Here is an 18,828-nt window from a genome sequence, read left to right on the forward strand (position 1 = left end):
TTATAGGTGAGGAAACAGAGACTTAGCTAAGTAACTTGTCCAAGGTCACAAATCACAAAGTATTAGTCAGTACTTGAATCCAGGCAGCCCATGTATGCTTGACCGCCATACTATTAACCTGATCTACAGCCTCAGGTCCCAGCTGGTCCACTTACTACTGACCAACACACACACACACACGCACACACACGCACACACACACCACCTGGTCTTGAGATAATTAAAACGAAACTAAGAGTCCATTAATTCACCTCTCCACCTAACTCACAAGCATCACCACTGTGGCCAAATATCCTAAGGGCTACTTTCTAGTCACAGTGACCAAGAGAAGAGCAGATCTGAACTGAAGGATTTGGCACAGGGTGCTGCCTTCTTATTCCTCCGTCCTTCAAACTCCAAAGCTCCTAGCAGAATTCCTGACTACCAAGGCTGGAGTGAAGGTAGAAAAAGGTTCATAGGAAACTTGGAGGGCCTGCCACTCCCAGAGTTCAGCTTCACATGTTAGCTACCCAACCGGCTACCTGCTCTCCACACAGGCCTCTGGTTTGCCATCTGAGTGGCTCTGTTTCACCGCTAGGGCAAGAGACAAAGAGAAGAAAGGCCTTGGCAATAAGCACGCTTGGGTTCTAAGTGCCTCTGTTTTTCTCATCTGTCAAACCAAAATAATCATATTTCTTCCAGAATGTGTTATGAAGATTAAATTAAGTAATGCATATGAAATGTTCATTACGTAATAAGCACCCACCAATCGGTAGTATCATTTTCCTACCTGTTCAGCCTGGGATGTGTTACCTGGCTTCACCATATATGTTCTACTGCCACCAATACTTCGACACCTAATGCAGATGGCAGCTCCCTCAATCTCTAGTGAGCTCAGTTCAGTTAAGTAGAACCAGCACTAACTGAACATTTTCTATATGCTAAACACTAATGACAGGTATTGAGGATGCAACAATGAATCAGGGGTTCACAACCATAAGGGAGATAGGAAAGGAACAGCTTGTTTCAATGCTACACGGTAAGTGCAGTGATAGAGCATGTGCCTGGAGCAGGGGAGCAGAGTCAGATCATGGAAGGCTTTGGGGGCCAAGAGTTTGAGCTGAATTCTGAAAGCAGTAAGAAGCCATTGAAAGGCTTTTAGCAAAGCAGTCGAATGTATAGATTTCTGCTGTAGAAAGGAGCAATGTGGAGAAAGAGGTTAGGAGAGTATGAATAATCCAATTCAGAAATGGTGCTCAGGACAAGACAGTGCAACGGAGACAGAGAAAAAGGATGAATTTCAAGCATCAAGTGAACACCAAAGGCCTTGACACTGAACACTGTCCAGTCCCTCAATATTTGAAGATTGAGGGAGAGGGAGATGGAGAGAGGGAATACAAAGCCCTTTGTATCTACCACATTTTTAAAAGCAACTCTTTTGGGGCACCTGGGTGGCTCAGTTGGTTGAGCATCCGACTTCGGCTCAGGTTATGATCTCGTGGTTTGTGAGTTCAAGCCCCGCATCAGGCTTGGTGCTGAGAGTTCAGGGCCTGGAGCCTGCTTCAGATTCTGTGTCTCCCTCTCTCTCTGTCCCCTCCCCCTCTCCCTCTCTCTCCCTTTCTCTCTCTTTCTCTCTCTCCCAAAAAATAAATAAACATTAAAATATTAGAAATAAGTAAATAAAAATAAAAAGAACTCTCTCTTGGTGCACTTATGACAATTTAATTTGCATTGTGGGCATCTACTGCTTGTTTATTTGCTCAACCAACTAACATTCATCATCCACTTAAATGCCAGGCACTGCCTCAGGTACTTGGAGGGTTCCAGTGACAAGTCAGTTAAGAGAGAAGTATCAGCAAAGACCACCAAAGGGGAAAGACACAAGCACAGAGCCTGGGGAATGGTGACTTTTGGCTGGCATGTGGGGCACAAAGAAGATTCAAGGGACCAGGCTTGAAACTCCAGCAGGATCAGCCTGTGCAGGACCTAAGCTAAGGAGTTTGAGCTCTGAGTAGCGGACACATGGAGCCACTGAAGGTTTTTAACAGGGGAGAGAGGGGTACAGGTGAGCTTCAACAGATCCTTCTCACAAAGATGAATCAAGAATATCTTGTCTCTTTTTTTGGAATCCCTGTGGACAAGAGCCTCATATTTTTCGTGTAGGCATCTTTCTCATGCCCAACATGGCAGCCATTATTTCAGAAGTGGTCCACTAATACATGTGAAGTGTGTTAACACTCACGTATAGTCTTACATAGCTAAAGAAAACACATGAGAAGCTGGTCAAGCTAAATAAATGTGAAGACCCCTGACAAATCAAGGTCTCTCTAATGGTCCTCGGCCACACTAAGAGCATGGCCACAGGCCTTTCCATCCAGGAAAGAACAGCTCTGGGCAGGCATTCTGCCGAGTCTCCAGTCTCTCACTTCTCAGCAGCATGAAAACTGGCAGAGTTGAATGTCAGGAGCTAAGTACAAGGGTGTGGGGTACAGCCCTGGACCTGCCAGGGGGAGAGGAGCAGTACCCTGTGCTGAGTACTCACCATCTGTCAGCCACCATGCTGCATTTTTCACATGTACCCATGAACCTGAAGAGGGGGTAACTGGCCAGTTTGGATTCCCCCACCAACTTACAACACCTCCTGCCTCATCTGCCCTTTGTCTCAAGACCCCCAGGTTCTGGAGCCTGCTCTCTTGCTATTGTTTGAGGGCTTGAGTTGATCCTCTCCCTTCATGGCAGGCTTATTCCCCGCACCCCATTATAATGCCAGAACCCCTCCTGCCCTTCTCTACAAAGCATGAGAGAAATCCAAGGGATGGTGAAAACTTCAAGGTTGAGTGATCATTAAATAGCAAGACCACTGCAGGTAGTTTCCTGATTAACACCTAAGCATGGCTTTTTATTTTTTAAAGGAATTAACTGTATTTCTGCAGAGAACTCCTTCAGTTCCATAGCTATGTTGAATATTTACTACAACTAATGATCAACAGGGAAAGAAAAAAGAAAAAAAAAGACCTGCAGACATCAGGAAATCCAGAAATCCATTTGACTTCAGCATATATGAGTTTTTCAGAAATAAATTTACCTCCTTGCACGGGTTTGATTCAAAAGTAAAAGGAGTTCATATTATCTAAGTCCTCACTCTGTTCATGGAAAACCTCCATGGGGCAAGAAGGAATGCTCAGGATTCAAAACCCATTACAAATAATACCAAAGAAGATTTTCTGCACACAGATGATTAAGAGTTGGCTTAATATTTTCTTGATTAAGCGAGAATACCAAAATAAACTTCTGAGATAATTACTTTTAAAATAGTCTACCATAAAGTTTCCATTCAGCTTCTTGTCTGGGTGCCCCTTGTTGGATCTCAGACCCCCGCAAGGCACAAGCCTACCTGTTGGGCTGCCTCATGGAAGAGTTCCTGCACTTGAGACATCTGGGCTGTTCTCCTGGAAATGGGGTCCTGGTGGTCTGGGTGGGGAGACCCCTCTGGAAGGTAAACACCATCTTTGGTCAGGCTGGCTCTTCTTCCCTCCATCCATAGGATCCATCCTTTCTTCATACACCACACACAGCCCTGACCAAGGAAGGGACCTTGTTCTACCTCATCTGGAAACACCCCTTTCCTCTCTTTGGTACCCAAATCTATTCCACACATCTTTCAGAACCTCCCTGTGCTCACACCTTGCTGTCCTGGAGCCACACTTGCCCCCAGAGCTTTCTTCCCTGAGCTCCTTCAGCATGGGGGTCAGAGCCAGCTGCCAGTTTACCCAGCCCCAGAGGACACAGTCTGACACTCCCCTCTCATCCTTGTGAACCCCTCTGTCCACAGCAAAGGCAGAACTGGCTCCCTAGAACTGGTTGCAGGTAGTGAGTGAATACAGATTGGTCCATGGGCGGAGGGAGACAGAGGAGTTTAGGTGGTTCTTTGAAGGTCCCCTCTGGAGCAGGGCCAGAAAGGGTAGGGGAGTGGAGACAGCAGGTAAGCAAAAGAGGACTGAGCATCATTATAAGAGCTTGGTTCTCTTCAGACGGGCAGTCTTCCCCTTGGTACCAGAACCAGCTTTCCCTGGAGCAGGGACTTTGCGCCCTGCCTGTTCGCCCCCTTTCCCTAGCACGGGGATGGGACAGAGACAGGGCTCATGACATTTTGGAAGGAGAAAAGGGAGAATGAGAGGGGGGTATGGGGGCAGAGTTTGTCATGTGAGAAGAACACGATCAATGACAGCAGCCAGAGAAGGCGAGAAGGGAAAGAGTATTCCAAGAAAAGAGCTGGGAGCTGGGGGCCGGGAGACTGCGAGGTTTTGGCGGGCTGCGGAGATGAGCTGGGTGTGAGGGAGACCCCAGAAAAGTCCCCGCGGCTCTCGGCCCCGCTGCCAACGCACAGCCAGGCGAGTCTGGAGCGAGGCGCGCTGGGCCTGGCTTGACCCCCGCCGCTCGGGCCCTCGGTGTGCGGAAAAGGACCCCCAGGTTTCCGGAGAGCCGCTCCGGGTCCGCAGCCCTGGCTCCCGCGCGTCTCAGTCAGCATCCCCACTTCTGCGAATCCCAGATGGAGCAGCCCACACCCGCCTCTCGATCCTGGGGAGAACCCACCATTCCTCTTCCGGGCGCGGGGCAGGCACGCGCGCGTCCGAGTGTCCGCGTGCAAACGCTCAGGTGCACACGCGCGCCCCGTGACGCGGGGGCGGGGCGGGGATTACCTGAGCAGGTGGCAACGCCGGGTTCCCTTACTACCGGACAGAGCTCCTCCAGGGAGAGGAGTCGTCCCCAAGACCACTCTGTGCACTCCCCACCCACCAGCCCCATCCACCCTCACCTGCCGCAGGATCAGCGAGCTCTAGCGCGGGGCCCGCCTTGTCCCCGCTCCCCTAGCCCCCGCCACGTGGCTGACCAGGTGTGCTCTGCGCGGGTCCCCCTGTCCAGCTGGAGAGGCGGGTCTCGTCCGGGCTCGGCCACCCCAGCCACGCCTTCATTCGGGAACCTCGGTGCCAGGTGGAGAGGGAGGGGCTGCTGAGATTTCCCCACCCCAAGGGTGGGGCCCGCACACCTAGCGCCTCCCAGGAGGGCTCCGCTCTACGCGACAGAGCTGCCAGGCCTGGGAGGAGGGGACGGGAATCTGGAGCCCCGGCCGAGTTACCGGGAGGGGAAGTGGGGACTCCGCTAGCTCTCAGACGTGACCGGACCAGCCACTGCCGCTGCAGCCCTCGGCCAATTCAGTGCCACCAGCTGAGGTGGCCAGCCCTGGGAAATAGGACGCGGCGCGATCCTACTCACTGCAGTTCTGAGAAATTGTCCAACCTTGCACACCAGAGTGAGAAAGGGCGGGGAGCCCGAGGGCCCACAACTCCCACACTGGCCCCGTGCCCCCCTGGGCGGGTGCAGAAGCCTCTAGGCAGGAGAGGAGACTGCGCTCCAGAGGTCCCCCCGTGCGGCTGGCTACACCACCAGCTGACCCTCAACTCGAAGAAAGTGCAACTCTTTTGCCCTTCACCACCTTCAGCAAGACTGAGAACCGACTTCCCCAGGGAGTGAAATAAGATTTCCAGGACTCCAGCTTGCAGGGGAGGGGGCGGGGGGGGGGGGGGGTACTGAATTAACATACAGAGGATTAAATTATCTCCATTTCCAATCTGGCATATTTCCTAATCCTTAAATAACTTGCTAGGCTTCCATGTGGGCTTCTGAAAACAGGAGGGCAGCTGGGAGTACTTCCCACGCCCACATGAGCCTTTGTGTGAAAATCCCTAAAAATAGAGGTTGTTCTTTTAAAAACAAAAGGGAAGGCAAAACCATGGGAACACCGACAAGAGTCCCAACATCTCCTGCTCCAGTAAAGGCTTTTTTGGTATGGAAAGATACATAGCATAAAGTGTGCCATTTTGATCATTTTTAAATGTACAATTCAGTGGCATTAATTACATTCACTATGCTGTGCAACCATCACTGCTCTTTTTTCATCACCCCAAACAGAAACTCTGCACCCATTAAGCAATAATTCTCCATCTCCCCCTTCCTCAGCCCATGGTCACCTCTAATCTACTTTTTGTCTCTATGAATTTGCTTCTTCAAGGTATTTCACATAAGCAGAATCAGACAATATTTGCCCTTCTGTGTCTGGCTTATTTCAGTTAGCATGTCCTCAAGGTTCATTCATGTTGTAGCGTGTGGTGAAACTTCATTCCCAGCAAAGAAGTTTTTAATTACCCATCTCTGCAAGAGGAAAGACTCCCAGAATAAATTACACATTAGCCGTCTGTAAACAACGGATAGATAGGTGGGCAGGATAACACTGTCGTTTTATTGGAATTGACTGTATATCCGTATACTACATCTACATGGCCAGTAGACTCATTTTTATTATTCAATTTGGGGTCACACATGACACTTTTATTTTTTGCCTTAAAAATAAAAGGTTGGTTTCCTGTTTGCTATCATTTTCTGATGAGCCTCCCTCTAAGTGTCTGTGTGAATTTTGAACAATACACATTCACTTCCATTTCAGCCTGAGCTAAAAACATTAGAAAAGGAAATCCACACTGCTGTTCATAACCACCTTTTTTGTTACTCATTACTTTCTAAATGAGAAGTTCCCTTCAAAGCTTATAAACATCTTCAAACCCAAGAACAAATGTTTGTTTATTTTCCTTATGTTAAAGCAAGAGAAACCTACCCATCTTGCTTAATGTAGATTTATCTTATAACAATGATATATTTTTTTAAAAAACCCACACTTGCTATATTTAAAAACACTACCCTTGTATATCCTTTGAATAGAACAATTCCATTTTTAACATACTACCCTATCTAACCTAGTATAAGGATGTTAACTGCATCATTAATCCGTAATAGTTAAAAAAAATTAGAAGCAAAATATCCATTAACAGAAGATTATTAAATAAGTTATGGTACAGCCATGCTCTGGCAACCAGTATTGGAAAGAATTAGGTGTTTTTATATGTACTAACATGGAACTCTGTTCATCACATAATAAGTAAAAACACCAAGTTGCAGAATAATGTGTAATTATTTTTTATAATGCAATGTATACATATATGTAGTTTGTATGGAAAAACACATCAATCTGTTAATAGTGATTATCTCTAAGGAGTGGGATTGAGATAGTGGGAGAGGAAATCTACTCTGGTGTACAAATTCTGGATTTTTAATGGTTTTTTTTTTTTTTTTTATGATCAGCACATTACTTTTGGAGTCTAAAAACTAAATAAGAAAATTAGAAGACAATGTGGGGCAGATTGTATTTTCTGAAGATGGTTACACTAACGTATCCCATCTCTTATGGTCTTCTTGCAATATGACATTAATGTTCCTTCAAAAAGAGATGGGTCTATGTTCCCTATGCTTGAGCCTGAACAGACCTTTGTGAGTGCCTTAACCAACGGTAGGAATGGAAGAAATGACACTGCTTGACTTCCTAGGATAGAATATAAAAGCAGTAGGCAGTCCATCTGGCTTCCTTGCTCTCAGATCACTTGTGCTTGGAATTCAGCCACCATGTTGTGAGGAAGCCTGGGCCACATGCGGAGGATACAAGTGGGTGTTCCCACCTATAGCCAGCATCGACTGCCAGACATGTGAGATAAGCCTTCAAATGATTCCAGTCCCCAGCTTTAAGTTCTTCCAGCTGAGGCCTCAGACATTATAGTAAGGACAAGCTGTCCTGACTGTGCTGTGTGAATTCTCCACCACAGAAACCACGAGACACAATAAATTGTTGCTGTTTTAAGCCACAAAGTTGTGGGGGTACTTTGTTATTCAGCAATAGATAGTGAATACATAATGCATCCAGCCAAGGTAAAAAAAAAAGGGGGGGGGATTTTTATTCATTTCATTGTTTGGACTTACTAATATTGCAGCCCTGTTAAATAAAAAAAGTCATAATATTGTTTTTAAACTCACTTGTTTTCCATTCAGTAACAACTCCAGCTCAAGTTGAAGTTTGTAACATTGAAGTTGTTGTTTTGTGGGCCTTACCCCCACCCACTTAGCTGCTGACGAAAGCTCCTTCACCTCTTTCCCTTCCAGTGATTGTTGCTAAGAATTGCCCTCTGTGTGAAGGCAGAAGAAACCATGTCTTGAGAAATGACCTCATTGGTCATAAAGTCTGAACTCTGAGGAAAGATCAGAGTTTGGAGACATTCAACCAAAACAGAAATGTAAAAACAGGTTGAAAACATTAAATCATGATGTAAATATGTATATATACAAAATTACCTCACAGCCTAGGCGCTGGAACCAGAGTCAGAAGGGTCACAAGAGGTGGGTCAGCTGGTCCTCTCCCTAGGCTGGACTTTACAGTCACCTGGGGGTGGTTTTACCCAGGTCTGGGGTGGAGTCTGGGCATCAGTATTTTCTCTTAATTTTTCAGGTGATTCTAAGATGCAGTCAAGGTTGAAACCCATGGAATTTCTAGCTCAGTAATTTTTGGGGCAGTTTTTGCCTCTCTCTTAAAATACTTAAGGGATAGAATATACCCTATCCACAGTGGTGTCTTACTCCAGTTATAACTTTCAATGACAAAGAGAAGTTGTGAAATATATTACTCAGGGAGCACAAGTAATTTACTATCCATCTCTCTCTTTGTAGCTGGTCATTGTGATACACCTCCCTGGGACATGCCTATTAAAAAAAAAAAAAATCACAAGACTTCTGTACACATTCAGAAAAGTTTGCTGGCTTTGAGGGTGGAGTTAGGATTTGAACATACATCTGGTTCCAGTATTAGGCTCTCTCCTGTACACAAAACGGCCTCTCTAATCCAGGTGAAGAGATAAGACAGAAAAAGGTTGAGATGTGTTTCCAGAAGTCTCAGAGGCAAGAAGGACATTTGTTTGAAGGGCCGGCAGGCATTACTGGGAGTTGGAAGGGGCGACTCGAGAGCTGCAAACCGGACATAAATACAAACCCCTCACACAGGCTGAGATCTCCTAGTTCCCAGAGAGGTGGGGGCAAGACCCCAGGAAGAAGAGTTTTGCCTTGCCTATCTGGGGTAGGGCTGAGTGGAGAGGGAGGGGCTGCCACTTCCCTGCTGTCAGGTGTCTCCAGCTCCTGTTGAGATCCTGTTTCTCCTCCAGGATCTATACTGTTTGTTGATTCTGGGAGTTTGCCCTCTGACAGGAGGAAGTCATTCTCCCTCTAGCAGCCACGTGGCATCTAGTTTGAGCCAGGACCTATTGGGACCAGAGAACACAGGAGCTGCAGAGAGAAGCCTAATGAACCGGGTCCAGTTCATGAATGACAGTGGCAGCCTTAATGGACCGTGACAACAACGCAATTAGCCTTCAGCACTTGCTTAAATACCCGATATGGAAGACCCATGGACAGATGAGAGAAGTCAGACCTGCATTTGGGTCCCAGTTCTTTCTTTCCACCATGCTCTTTGATGTGTCTGAGCCACTTCATTTCTCATTTACAACACGGAGTTAACGATAAAGCCTGCCAAGCCTACGTGACAGAGTTGTTATGAACATTCCAGAATTTTGATGAGGACTGAAATCCAGCTCCGCTGTTGTTTTCCAAATACACCATCTTTCCTCTCATTTTGAAACTCACAGGGGCAGTTTCGTGGTCCCACTGCTGCTATCCACAGGGCCTCAAACTCCCAGGCAGTGCTTCTTCTGTTGCACCCACGAGCACTTTGCACCCTCAGATGTGACTCACAGGGCCTGGCTGCTCTCTTTCAACCATATTCACCAGGTATCTGTTCCTCCCCAAGCACTGAGCCCAACACTGGCACACGATGAGGGACATGATGGCTCTGGACAGGCAGGAAATCAGATTCTCACACTAATCAGATCATGACAAATAGCCATCTATGCTGAAAGCAACTGTATGGAGGGCAAGGAGTCTGTGGTTGGGTGGGGACGTGCAGAGGGGGAGGGTAGTTATGACCTAACGGAGATCAGGATAAGCTCTTCCGTGGAAGTGATGCTGGGGCTGAAATCAGGGTGGGGAGTTAATAGGTAGAGTGTAGAGAAAACAGTCTTTGTGGCAGAAGGGGCATGACCGAGTGTGAGAATCTGAGAGCAATTTGGAAGTGGGAGAGCAGAGGATGAACTCACTGTGGGGAAGGCTGGGGCTGTAGGCAGTGGCGGTCACCAGGGCCAACGCAAGGTGCTTAGTGTTTATTAAATAGCAACTGAGAAGCTTCTGAAGGTTTTTTGCATGGTTGTTACCTGTAGAAAGGACTGGAGGTCATCAAGAGATAATGGGTAGAAACTTGTAGGAGCCCAAGCAAGACTTGAAGGTGGCTTGGCCTGTGGTTATGAGAAAGGGATGAAGGGTTCAAAGGGATTTGAGAAAGTCACAAGACCTGCCTACCATGAGTTGTCAATCTGATTGATCTGATCATAGAATATTTACTGAGTCACACCCAGCAGTAAGCATGTCCTCACATGTGGACATGGCCTTTGTTTGTTGGCTTCTTCCTTTTATTCCCATGCTACTGAGCAGGGGAAAGTGCTGGGACCGTTTGTTCATTTATGGAATCCTAGCCTCCTGTTCTTCACTTGTCATATATAGAGAAGCTCTCATTTCTCTGCAGCCAGAGAGTAGTAAGGAGCCTAGGGGGAAGTAAATGGCCCTAGAGACATGTAGTCCTGGCCACATCTTCTGGCCCATTTCTACACTAGGGTTTGGGAAACAGGTCTAACACATCAGATGCCATGTTTCTCACTAGCCACTGATGCTCACATGTGTCTCCAGTGGGAATCTTGTTTAGAAGTTTGTGGCTGAGCATAGACATCCAGTATTCTCAGGCTCCTTGATCACAGCATCATCTTAGTACCATAAAAACTCCACCATCAGGGGTGCCTGGGTGGCTCAGTCGGTTAATCATCCGACTTCAGCTCAGGTCATGATCTCGCAGTCCATGAGTTCAAGCCCCGTGTCAGGCTCTGTGCTGACAGCTCAGAGCCTGGAGCCTGTTCCAGATTCTGTGTCTCCCCCTCTCTCTGCCCCTCCCCTGCTCCCACTCTCTCTCAAAAATAAACATTAAAAAAAAAAAAAAAAAAAGGCACCACCATCATTTCTAATACCTTCACTGTTTGTGCCTTTTACCACATTTAAAACTCTTCATTCATTCATTCCTGCTTATGGGTAAGGCACTGTTCTATACTGTGAATAAAACACCACCAAGAATCTTTTCCTGATGAGCAATTAATTTTGAATTTTTCTGAAATATTACTAAAAACACTTAAGGTAAATAAATCTAACTTGCATGAAAGGCCAAACATCACATACCATCAAGCAGCTGTTCCCGTTTGGTGTATACTCAGTATGGCAAACACCATATAGTCACTAAGGAGGAAAACAAAGGAGATAGCAATAACTGGAGAGAAATGGTGAAAAATAAATTTAAGAGAAAAAGGTGAATGAGCAGGCCAGGCCCACCACACAGACCTGTGTCCCTTCCTCCTGCCTGGTGAAGCTGGCTGCAAAATTCCAACCTTACTGTTGGCTTTTTGCCTCATGGGCAGTCAGGTTCTTGTTCCTGATTAACCAATAGCTTGCAATGGAGTAGTTCAATATGTTCTTACTTTTGTAGGATATTTTTGCCTCTTTTTCCCCCCTGCAAGCTTACTGACTTTTAAAAATTCACTGCAATATACATCATTCTCAAAAATGTTGCATCCCTTCCAGGGTCTCTGAAAATGGAATCTCTTCCACCCACCTAACTAGCTTTTCCTTGCCGGTCAATAAAATCCAGACAAACCCACTCATACCTCCCAATTTTTTGAAAGAGGATATTGTCATCAAGTCAGGAATTTATCACATGCTCTGCTTTATAAGAAATGAAGCTTCCAACACTTGTCCAATTCTGCTCTAGCTCCCCTTTGTGCCACTTCTAAAATATGAACTAGGAAATGTTTAGTGCTTTATAGTTTACAAATCATCTCAAATGACTTGATATTGACAGCAATTCCGAAAGAACTTTTATTATCTCCTTACAGATAAAACATCAAGGCTCAGGAAGGGTAAGTGACATGAACAATGTTACACAGACAGACCAAGGGAGAACCACCACTTGTCTCTTTGATTCTCTCTTGCTCATTCTGCTTCTTAACCTGCCCATGCAGCTTGTAGAATCTCATGACCCTACACCCCTGCAGTCTCACAATACTCAAGAAGATCACATAAAGGTCATTTAAAGCTGTCCCTTGCAGCACTGGCTATGCCACCTCTGAGCACCACCATCTGCTCTCAGATCGTGAGGGCCAACTCAGCAAACTGCACAGCACAACTTCTCTCAGTGCATGTTGCCAGCGAAGCCGAGAGTGGTTCTGAATGTGTTTGCTCAGTTGTATCCTCTTTCTGCCATTTCATTTTGTGCTCTAGCAATCAGTCTTAACTCTCATTATCAACACGACAACAGTTGTGGGACAGTGCTGGAATTCCCATAAAGAAACAAAGGAAAACTGTTATTCAGGAGGTTTAAGGGTAAATTTCATAGTGGTCCAAACACCTTGAAGGAAACAGTCAAGGAAAAGAGAATGTAAGATAATTAGGGGTTAGTGGAAGTTATTTGACTTAAAGAGCATCATAAACATAATCATAGCTGGGAGTACTGGCTCATGTGTGACTCAAATGATTTAAACTAGTATTAATACCACTCCATGAAGACTGTGGTCGAATGACTAATTAGCACCGGTTCAGTTAGCTCTCCTATTTCCAGGAAAGCATCCTCCAGAATCCATTTCCAACTCCCCACTAAGATATAGGTACCCCTCGGGTTCACGAATCCCTAGAGCACATTCATTTCCCACTCCTGTAACAGGTACATTCCTTCTGAACAAAGGCTAGTCTCATTTCCACAGTCCAGGTTTGAATTTTATCCGTGAGTTTGGTATTTTAATTAGGCAATATTTTTAACGTTATTTCCACTTTATTTGGCCTGTATATATTTTCTATCTTCTGCAACCAATTTATTAAAATTATGTTCTCTAGAAAACTGTCCTAAAGAAATCTACTACTTACCCATTTGATGAGGCCTGAGGTATTTAGCTACACAGCACAGCATCCAATACATCTTATGCTTTAATAATCTAATGTACAGTACCACACCCTGCAACTACCACCACCTCAAAAACCTCTCAGATGCCCAAATAAAGATGTTAATAGACTTAACCATTTATGTGCATCTAGCACAATGCTTGTTCCTTAGCAGGCGATGGATCCTGAATACGAGGCCCCAGCAAGTAAGAATTCAAATCATTAGAAACATAAGTACCATCACAGGTAATAATACATTTCTTTGGCTCCCTTGGCCACCTTAACACAAGCATGAATTTCAGAATCTTACTATGAACGGGAGCAGCTAGGGAAAATTAAGTTATGATTTTAAGAGTTCACCTGAATGCGTAAATATGCAAAAACTCAAAATGTTCTCCATTTTTCCATTCAGGTCCATTTCTAAACTTGGGTTTTTCCAGTAGTTTGAAAATCACTTTGAAAATGGTCATTCTCATTTATAGGATCACATTTCACATCCTAGCTCTTACACATATGCACATCTGCATGGGTGTGTGCATAATGTTTTACTATAAATGTCCTTTTAAAGACATTTGAAAATGACAAGAGGAACTAAAAATTTTACCTTTAGTGCACTTAAACTCTTCTGCTCCATTGACTCTTTATAAGCCATCAAATGGATATAGTTTATCCTAATACCTTTTCAGGCTGGGGGTGGGAGGGAAAGAGAGACAGGATAGCCAGCAGTCTGCAAAAAAGTAAATTTCTATCCAAACATAATCATAGAAATCTTCATACTCCTTTTGTGCATGACAAATTGTCAAGTAAGACTCTATGATAACATTAACTCAAGTGACTTCAATTTCATTTTTTCTTGTAATCTTCAGAAGGTAGAAGTGTCATGTAGAGTATATATCTCCCCACCCCTCTACCTACCATTTCTAACCATTCAAGAAAAACTGAGATCTAGGAAATGGATTAATAGACTATCAGTGGTATTATTATGTATGGTTACTTAAAGCACCATGCTAATAAAGCCAGGGTCCTAGGATTAATCTCTGCAAAGGCCATTAGTTTATATTGTTCCAAGGACCTGGACTGCACTCCTAACTGCAGACAGCTTTCTTACAATGTGTCACAAGACAGGGGATTGGCAAGGTGGTAAATGGATAAAAACAAAACTGTCTTCACTAATAGGGGGTAAAAACCCACATATGATGGGTTTACAGACTCTTACCCATAAAGAAAAAACAACAACACATAATTTTTAAACCTATGTTAAACATATTTCAAGTCTACAATATTGGACCGTAACATTTGACTCCTAAATTTTAGAACTGCCTATACATTCTACACAAAAGTACAGTAAAGTTCCTGCTGATGGTTACTCAATTTGTACAAAAACTGTGAATTCCATACAGACATCCTTCTCTTTTTAATATTAATCTATGCACCAGTTTTTAAATATTTACCATTAGTTATTTGGTTCAGAATATTGTGAAAAAGTCAGCTAGGAAATTATTCATAAAACTGTATTCTGTATTTTTTTTTATTTTTCAAACAGCAAGTGTCCACATTTAAAATGCAGAATTTGCAAATATAAATTAGTCTAATAATTCAATTAAAAATAAAACAAAACAGCTTCCTTTAGTATCACAATACATAAAATGGTATTATAAACTCCAAGTGGCAAGGTTAACTACATGACAACAATGCCAGAAGCTGTGAAACTCATTAAACCACGTAATGAATAGGTCAGTTTAAAGAACATTTCTATGTTCCATGACTATGCATGAAACAAGCTTTCATGTATTATAAAGGCTCAGCAATTCATTCATGGCATAATACGGGGTCAAGCAAGATTTTATTTTTACAATGACAATTAAAAAATGCATTTAAACAAACAGAAGTCCTCCCAATTGTTTGAAAACAATTCTCTTTGGAGGGTAAAATATATTTTAAAACACACTGACTTACCAAATTTCAATTGTCAGGCTGCTGACTACTGAGCAAAAATTTGTATTTAAAAATATCACAAATATCTTTAACAGTGAAAATTTCAATGTGGTAAGTTTCATTGCAAAGTAATTTTCACCTGAGTAGATTTTGAAATTTAGTGCTCATATATTTGGGGGGAGGTGGGGAAGGAAAGACCCACTTGTCCAAGATACTAAGTTTATAGTGGATTCCTTCACATAGATAGACCAGAGGGTTGAAGAAACATCTGCTGTGACCTTCCCAGGACACATGATGCCCCTTTCTCCTGGAAATTTGTTCTGATATTACGAATTCTCAGTATCCATAATATTTCCACTTAGTTACCCATTCAAGCATAGCAACCCAATTGAGTTTTATACAACAGTGTCTATAATATGTACAGGTTTAATTATGAATAGGAAATAGAAAATAAAAATTTACAGTGATTGAGAAAGGGTCAGAAAATGGGATAGGAAAAGTAATACTGTATAATCAGAATATCCTATTATCCTACCAGTTTTAATGACAGGGTTTTTCCTTTATTAGTTGAAATACAAAGAAGGCATAGGGGATCCCAGGAAAATAACACTATATATCAGAAAATTCAACGTGCTCCACCATAAGGATTTCCATCACACATTTAATTTCTTCTGTACAATTTTTATAAATGTGTTTTTCTTTTCAAAATCGTCAGATTTCCAGATTAAATTCAGCACTACACAGTATGCCCTTGAAGTAAAATGAGGTTACCTGCTTTATTTGGATACCAAGTTCCCTTCCAGACAGCATTAAAATAAAGACAAGACTACACAGATAAAATCCAGTATAATTCAAATCCAACAATGAAAAATTCCCCCCATATTGTTGCAAAATTCATTCTACTGAAATGCTTTGCTACAATAATAAAAAGCATACATTACATATAAAAGATACCAGTGTACTAAAAAGTGACAGAAGTGGACTAGCAAATCCTTCAAAGCACATTATATAAATGACTAGCATTTAAAAACATTTCTCCTATAAAATGTAGGTCATATACATTTATAAATTGGCGGTTTTATTTCTAAAGCAGTGATGTGTGTGTTCAAATAGTTAGCTGTTCTGTACAGTATAATATCTACTCAATTCAAACTACAATAGGTTTGTCTTTCTTTGTATTGAAGTTGAATAAATTCATCTGTTCAGCTGAGAAATCAAGCTTGAAAAATACATATCTAAAAATCAAAGTAGAAAGTTTAGAATTACTGAAATGTAGCTATGAAATATGAAGAGAACTATGTCACAATGGAGCTGAAGTCACCTCAAAACTTATGGGCTTGAATCTAAAACAGAAACAAATATTAAATCCAAAGCAAACCACAAAGTTAGGTAGCAGTACAGAAGCAGGAAAAAAAACAAAAAACAAACAAAAAAAAAAACCACACCCCCTTCCTTCAGTGTGATGGGCACTAAGTTTTGCGGTCTTCCTCCATCTTGCAGAAGAGTGGTAAGGCCATTCAATGCTTAGTGAAAGTGAGTACAGATGAAGTCAGATTTAGCCTGTCTCCCCTGCAACTTCAATTATGCTGTGTAAACAGTGTTATGTTCCAGTAGGAGGAACAATGGAATTTACTTATAAAAACTGATTAAAGATAATCATTATTAAATGAAATAAGGAGAATAACTCTGAAATGTTTTTAGAACTTTCCTGATGCTACTTGTACAGTTAGCACTGCTATGTATTATTGCTTACGTACAGTACAACATCATATGCCTTCTAACATAAAGCAGTACTGTGATTTGTTTGTACATATTTACAGATTCTTAAAAACAAGCTGTAAAAACATTACATACTTTCAGACAATACAAATTAGCACATTGGTACTCACTTCAAAACAAATGGAATGCATAACATTAATAAACATCATAAAGGAAGACTCACATAAAAGTCCTTGATTGTCAAGACACGTTTATATATAAACTCTAACTGTGCAGAATTAAAGATTCAATCATAGGTACATCCTTATTTGATGAACCGTATTTACAGCATGGTATTGCATAAAAAAATAAAATAATGTTTACAGGGTTTTACTTTTTTATCCATTGGATTAAAGAAAGCAACAAACACAACAAGAAATGTTTGTCTGCTTTAGTTTGTTTCCTACCAACGTTTAAGTGAAAAAAGGAAACACGGTTTTATTTGCAGAATATAGCAAAACAACTGGAAAATTATTTCCCTGAAATAAAGCAATTTGAAACGGAAAAAGTTTAAATTAAATTGCAGTGTCAAAAAGTTTCTCATTGATTATAATAGTGCTTCTTCAAGTAATTATACTGTGAAAAAACAAGTTCTAGTTTAAGATGTTCTATGTCTAAGAAATGCGGTACTACAGTAATGCCTACTTTTAAAGTTTCCCGGCTTTTTTTTTTTTTTTAAACAGCCCTTTAAAAACCCAAATTGATAAAATGAAAGAAGTGGCAAAAGATCTAACCTAGCTGGCACTTTGCAAGTTTCTCTCCCCTGTGGTAATGAAAGCCTACCCTGAGCACAAGACCTCTTTTGCCTGTCAGAAAGGGAAAATTACCCGACCACTGACAGTCCTCAGCCAGAGCTAAAAGGATGGATTTGTATGGTATCAAACAGAAAATCTGCAAGTACATCCAAAAGATTTAAGAGCCACTCAAATATTCTGAACCAAATGAATATGTGTACAATAAGAAGTCAAAAAAAAAAAAAAAAGCTTTACAAGATGTTCAACAGAGATTACCTCATCTAACCTGATCTGCTTCCAATCTTCAAACAGGAGAGTAGGTCCTAAGTGCAAAAGCATACCTCCCTTACATTGACCAAAAGTTTAATGGTATAAGAGCATGTTTTAATGGAACACTTTGCTAACTGAAATGAAAAACACAAATTGCAGAAGGATTATCTCATATCCTCAATATTCTGATCTACAGCAGCACATAAAGGCTACTTACTTTTTACTATTAATGCCCAGATACAAATTAAGTAACTTTCTAAAGCAAAGTGGGGAAACCCAAACTGTTGAGATGTTTATCCTATGATGATAATACAAGGTAATTCTGGTAGGCATTTAGAATTTCACAGTAAGAGAGCCACAACTACTATACTTAAATGGTACGTCAATAACTTATGTCAAAGTATCAAATGCTTACAATGTGGTAGAAAAGTCTGCCATTATGTATATTTAAAGAAAGGTGCCAAAGACAGGAATGCAACACCTGAAATTTTGCTTGCGTAACTACCATTTTCAAAGGCCTGCCTTCCTTGGCTTACCCTAACTGCTCAGCAGTAGAGTCACACTCTAAAAAAACTGTGCTGGTGATATTAAAACAAACAAAAACTGTATACTATACCAGGACTGAACAAGCTGTTGAAGAACAAAATTTTTGACCAGGCTCAAAAAAAGAAAAAGAAAAAAGGAAAAAGGAAAAAGGAAAAAGGAAAGAGAAAGAGAGAAAGAGAGAAAGAGAGAGAGAGAGAGAGAGAGAGAGAGAGAGAAAGAGAAAGAGAAAGAAAAAGAGAAAGAGGAAGAGGAAAAGAAAAAGAAAAAGAAAAAGAAAAAGAAGCAGAAAAAGAAGCAGAAAAAGAAAAAGAAAAAGAAAAAGAAAAAGAAAAAGAAAAAGAAAAAGAAAAAGAAAAAGAAAAAGAAAAAGAAAAAAGAGAAAGAAATCAACTCAGGAAATAAATGCCTATTATCAAATAACAGTATGAGAAAAATATAAACACCTATATAGCGTGAGCACAGTTCCATTTTTCACATCTCACCTGAATAGAGCCTTCTTGCAATTGCATGATGTATAACACAACACACACTATTCTTCAAAGTCAGTAATGGCAGAACTTAAACATCTACCTCAGAGAAGTCTAAAATTCTTGAAAAG

The 18,828-nt window shown here is 42.1% G+C and overlaps 1 protein-coding gene across 1 annotated transcript in view; it reads right to left on the bottom strand.

Moving 5' to 3' along the window:
• SLC12A8 (solute carrier family 12 member 8) overlaps positions 1 to 10,858 on the bottom strand; it is a 145,910-nt gene extending 135,052 nt beyond the window's left edge. Inside the window, exons 1-2 of the mRNA XM_042903005.1 lie at positions 9,338 to 10,858; positions 3,374 to 3,468 (exon numbers count right to left, since the gene is read on the bottom strand). Coding sequence (XP_042758939.1) covers positions 3,374 to 3,468; positions 9,338 to 9,371 — 129 coding nt within the window. The 5' untranslated portion in view covers positions 9,372 to 10,858. The remainder of the gene's footprint in view (positions 1 to 3,373; positions 3,469 to 9,337) is intronic.
• Between the last annotated feature and the right edge of the window lie 7,970 nt (positions 10,859 to 18,828).

The sequence above is a fragment of the Panthera leo genome, chromosome C2 (assembly GCF_018350215.1).
Source record: "Panthera leo isolate Ple1 chromosome C2, P.leo_Ple1_pat1.1, whole genome shotgun sequence".
NCBI lineage: Eukaryota > Metazoa > Chordata > Mammalia > Carnivora > Felidae > Panthera > Panthera leo.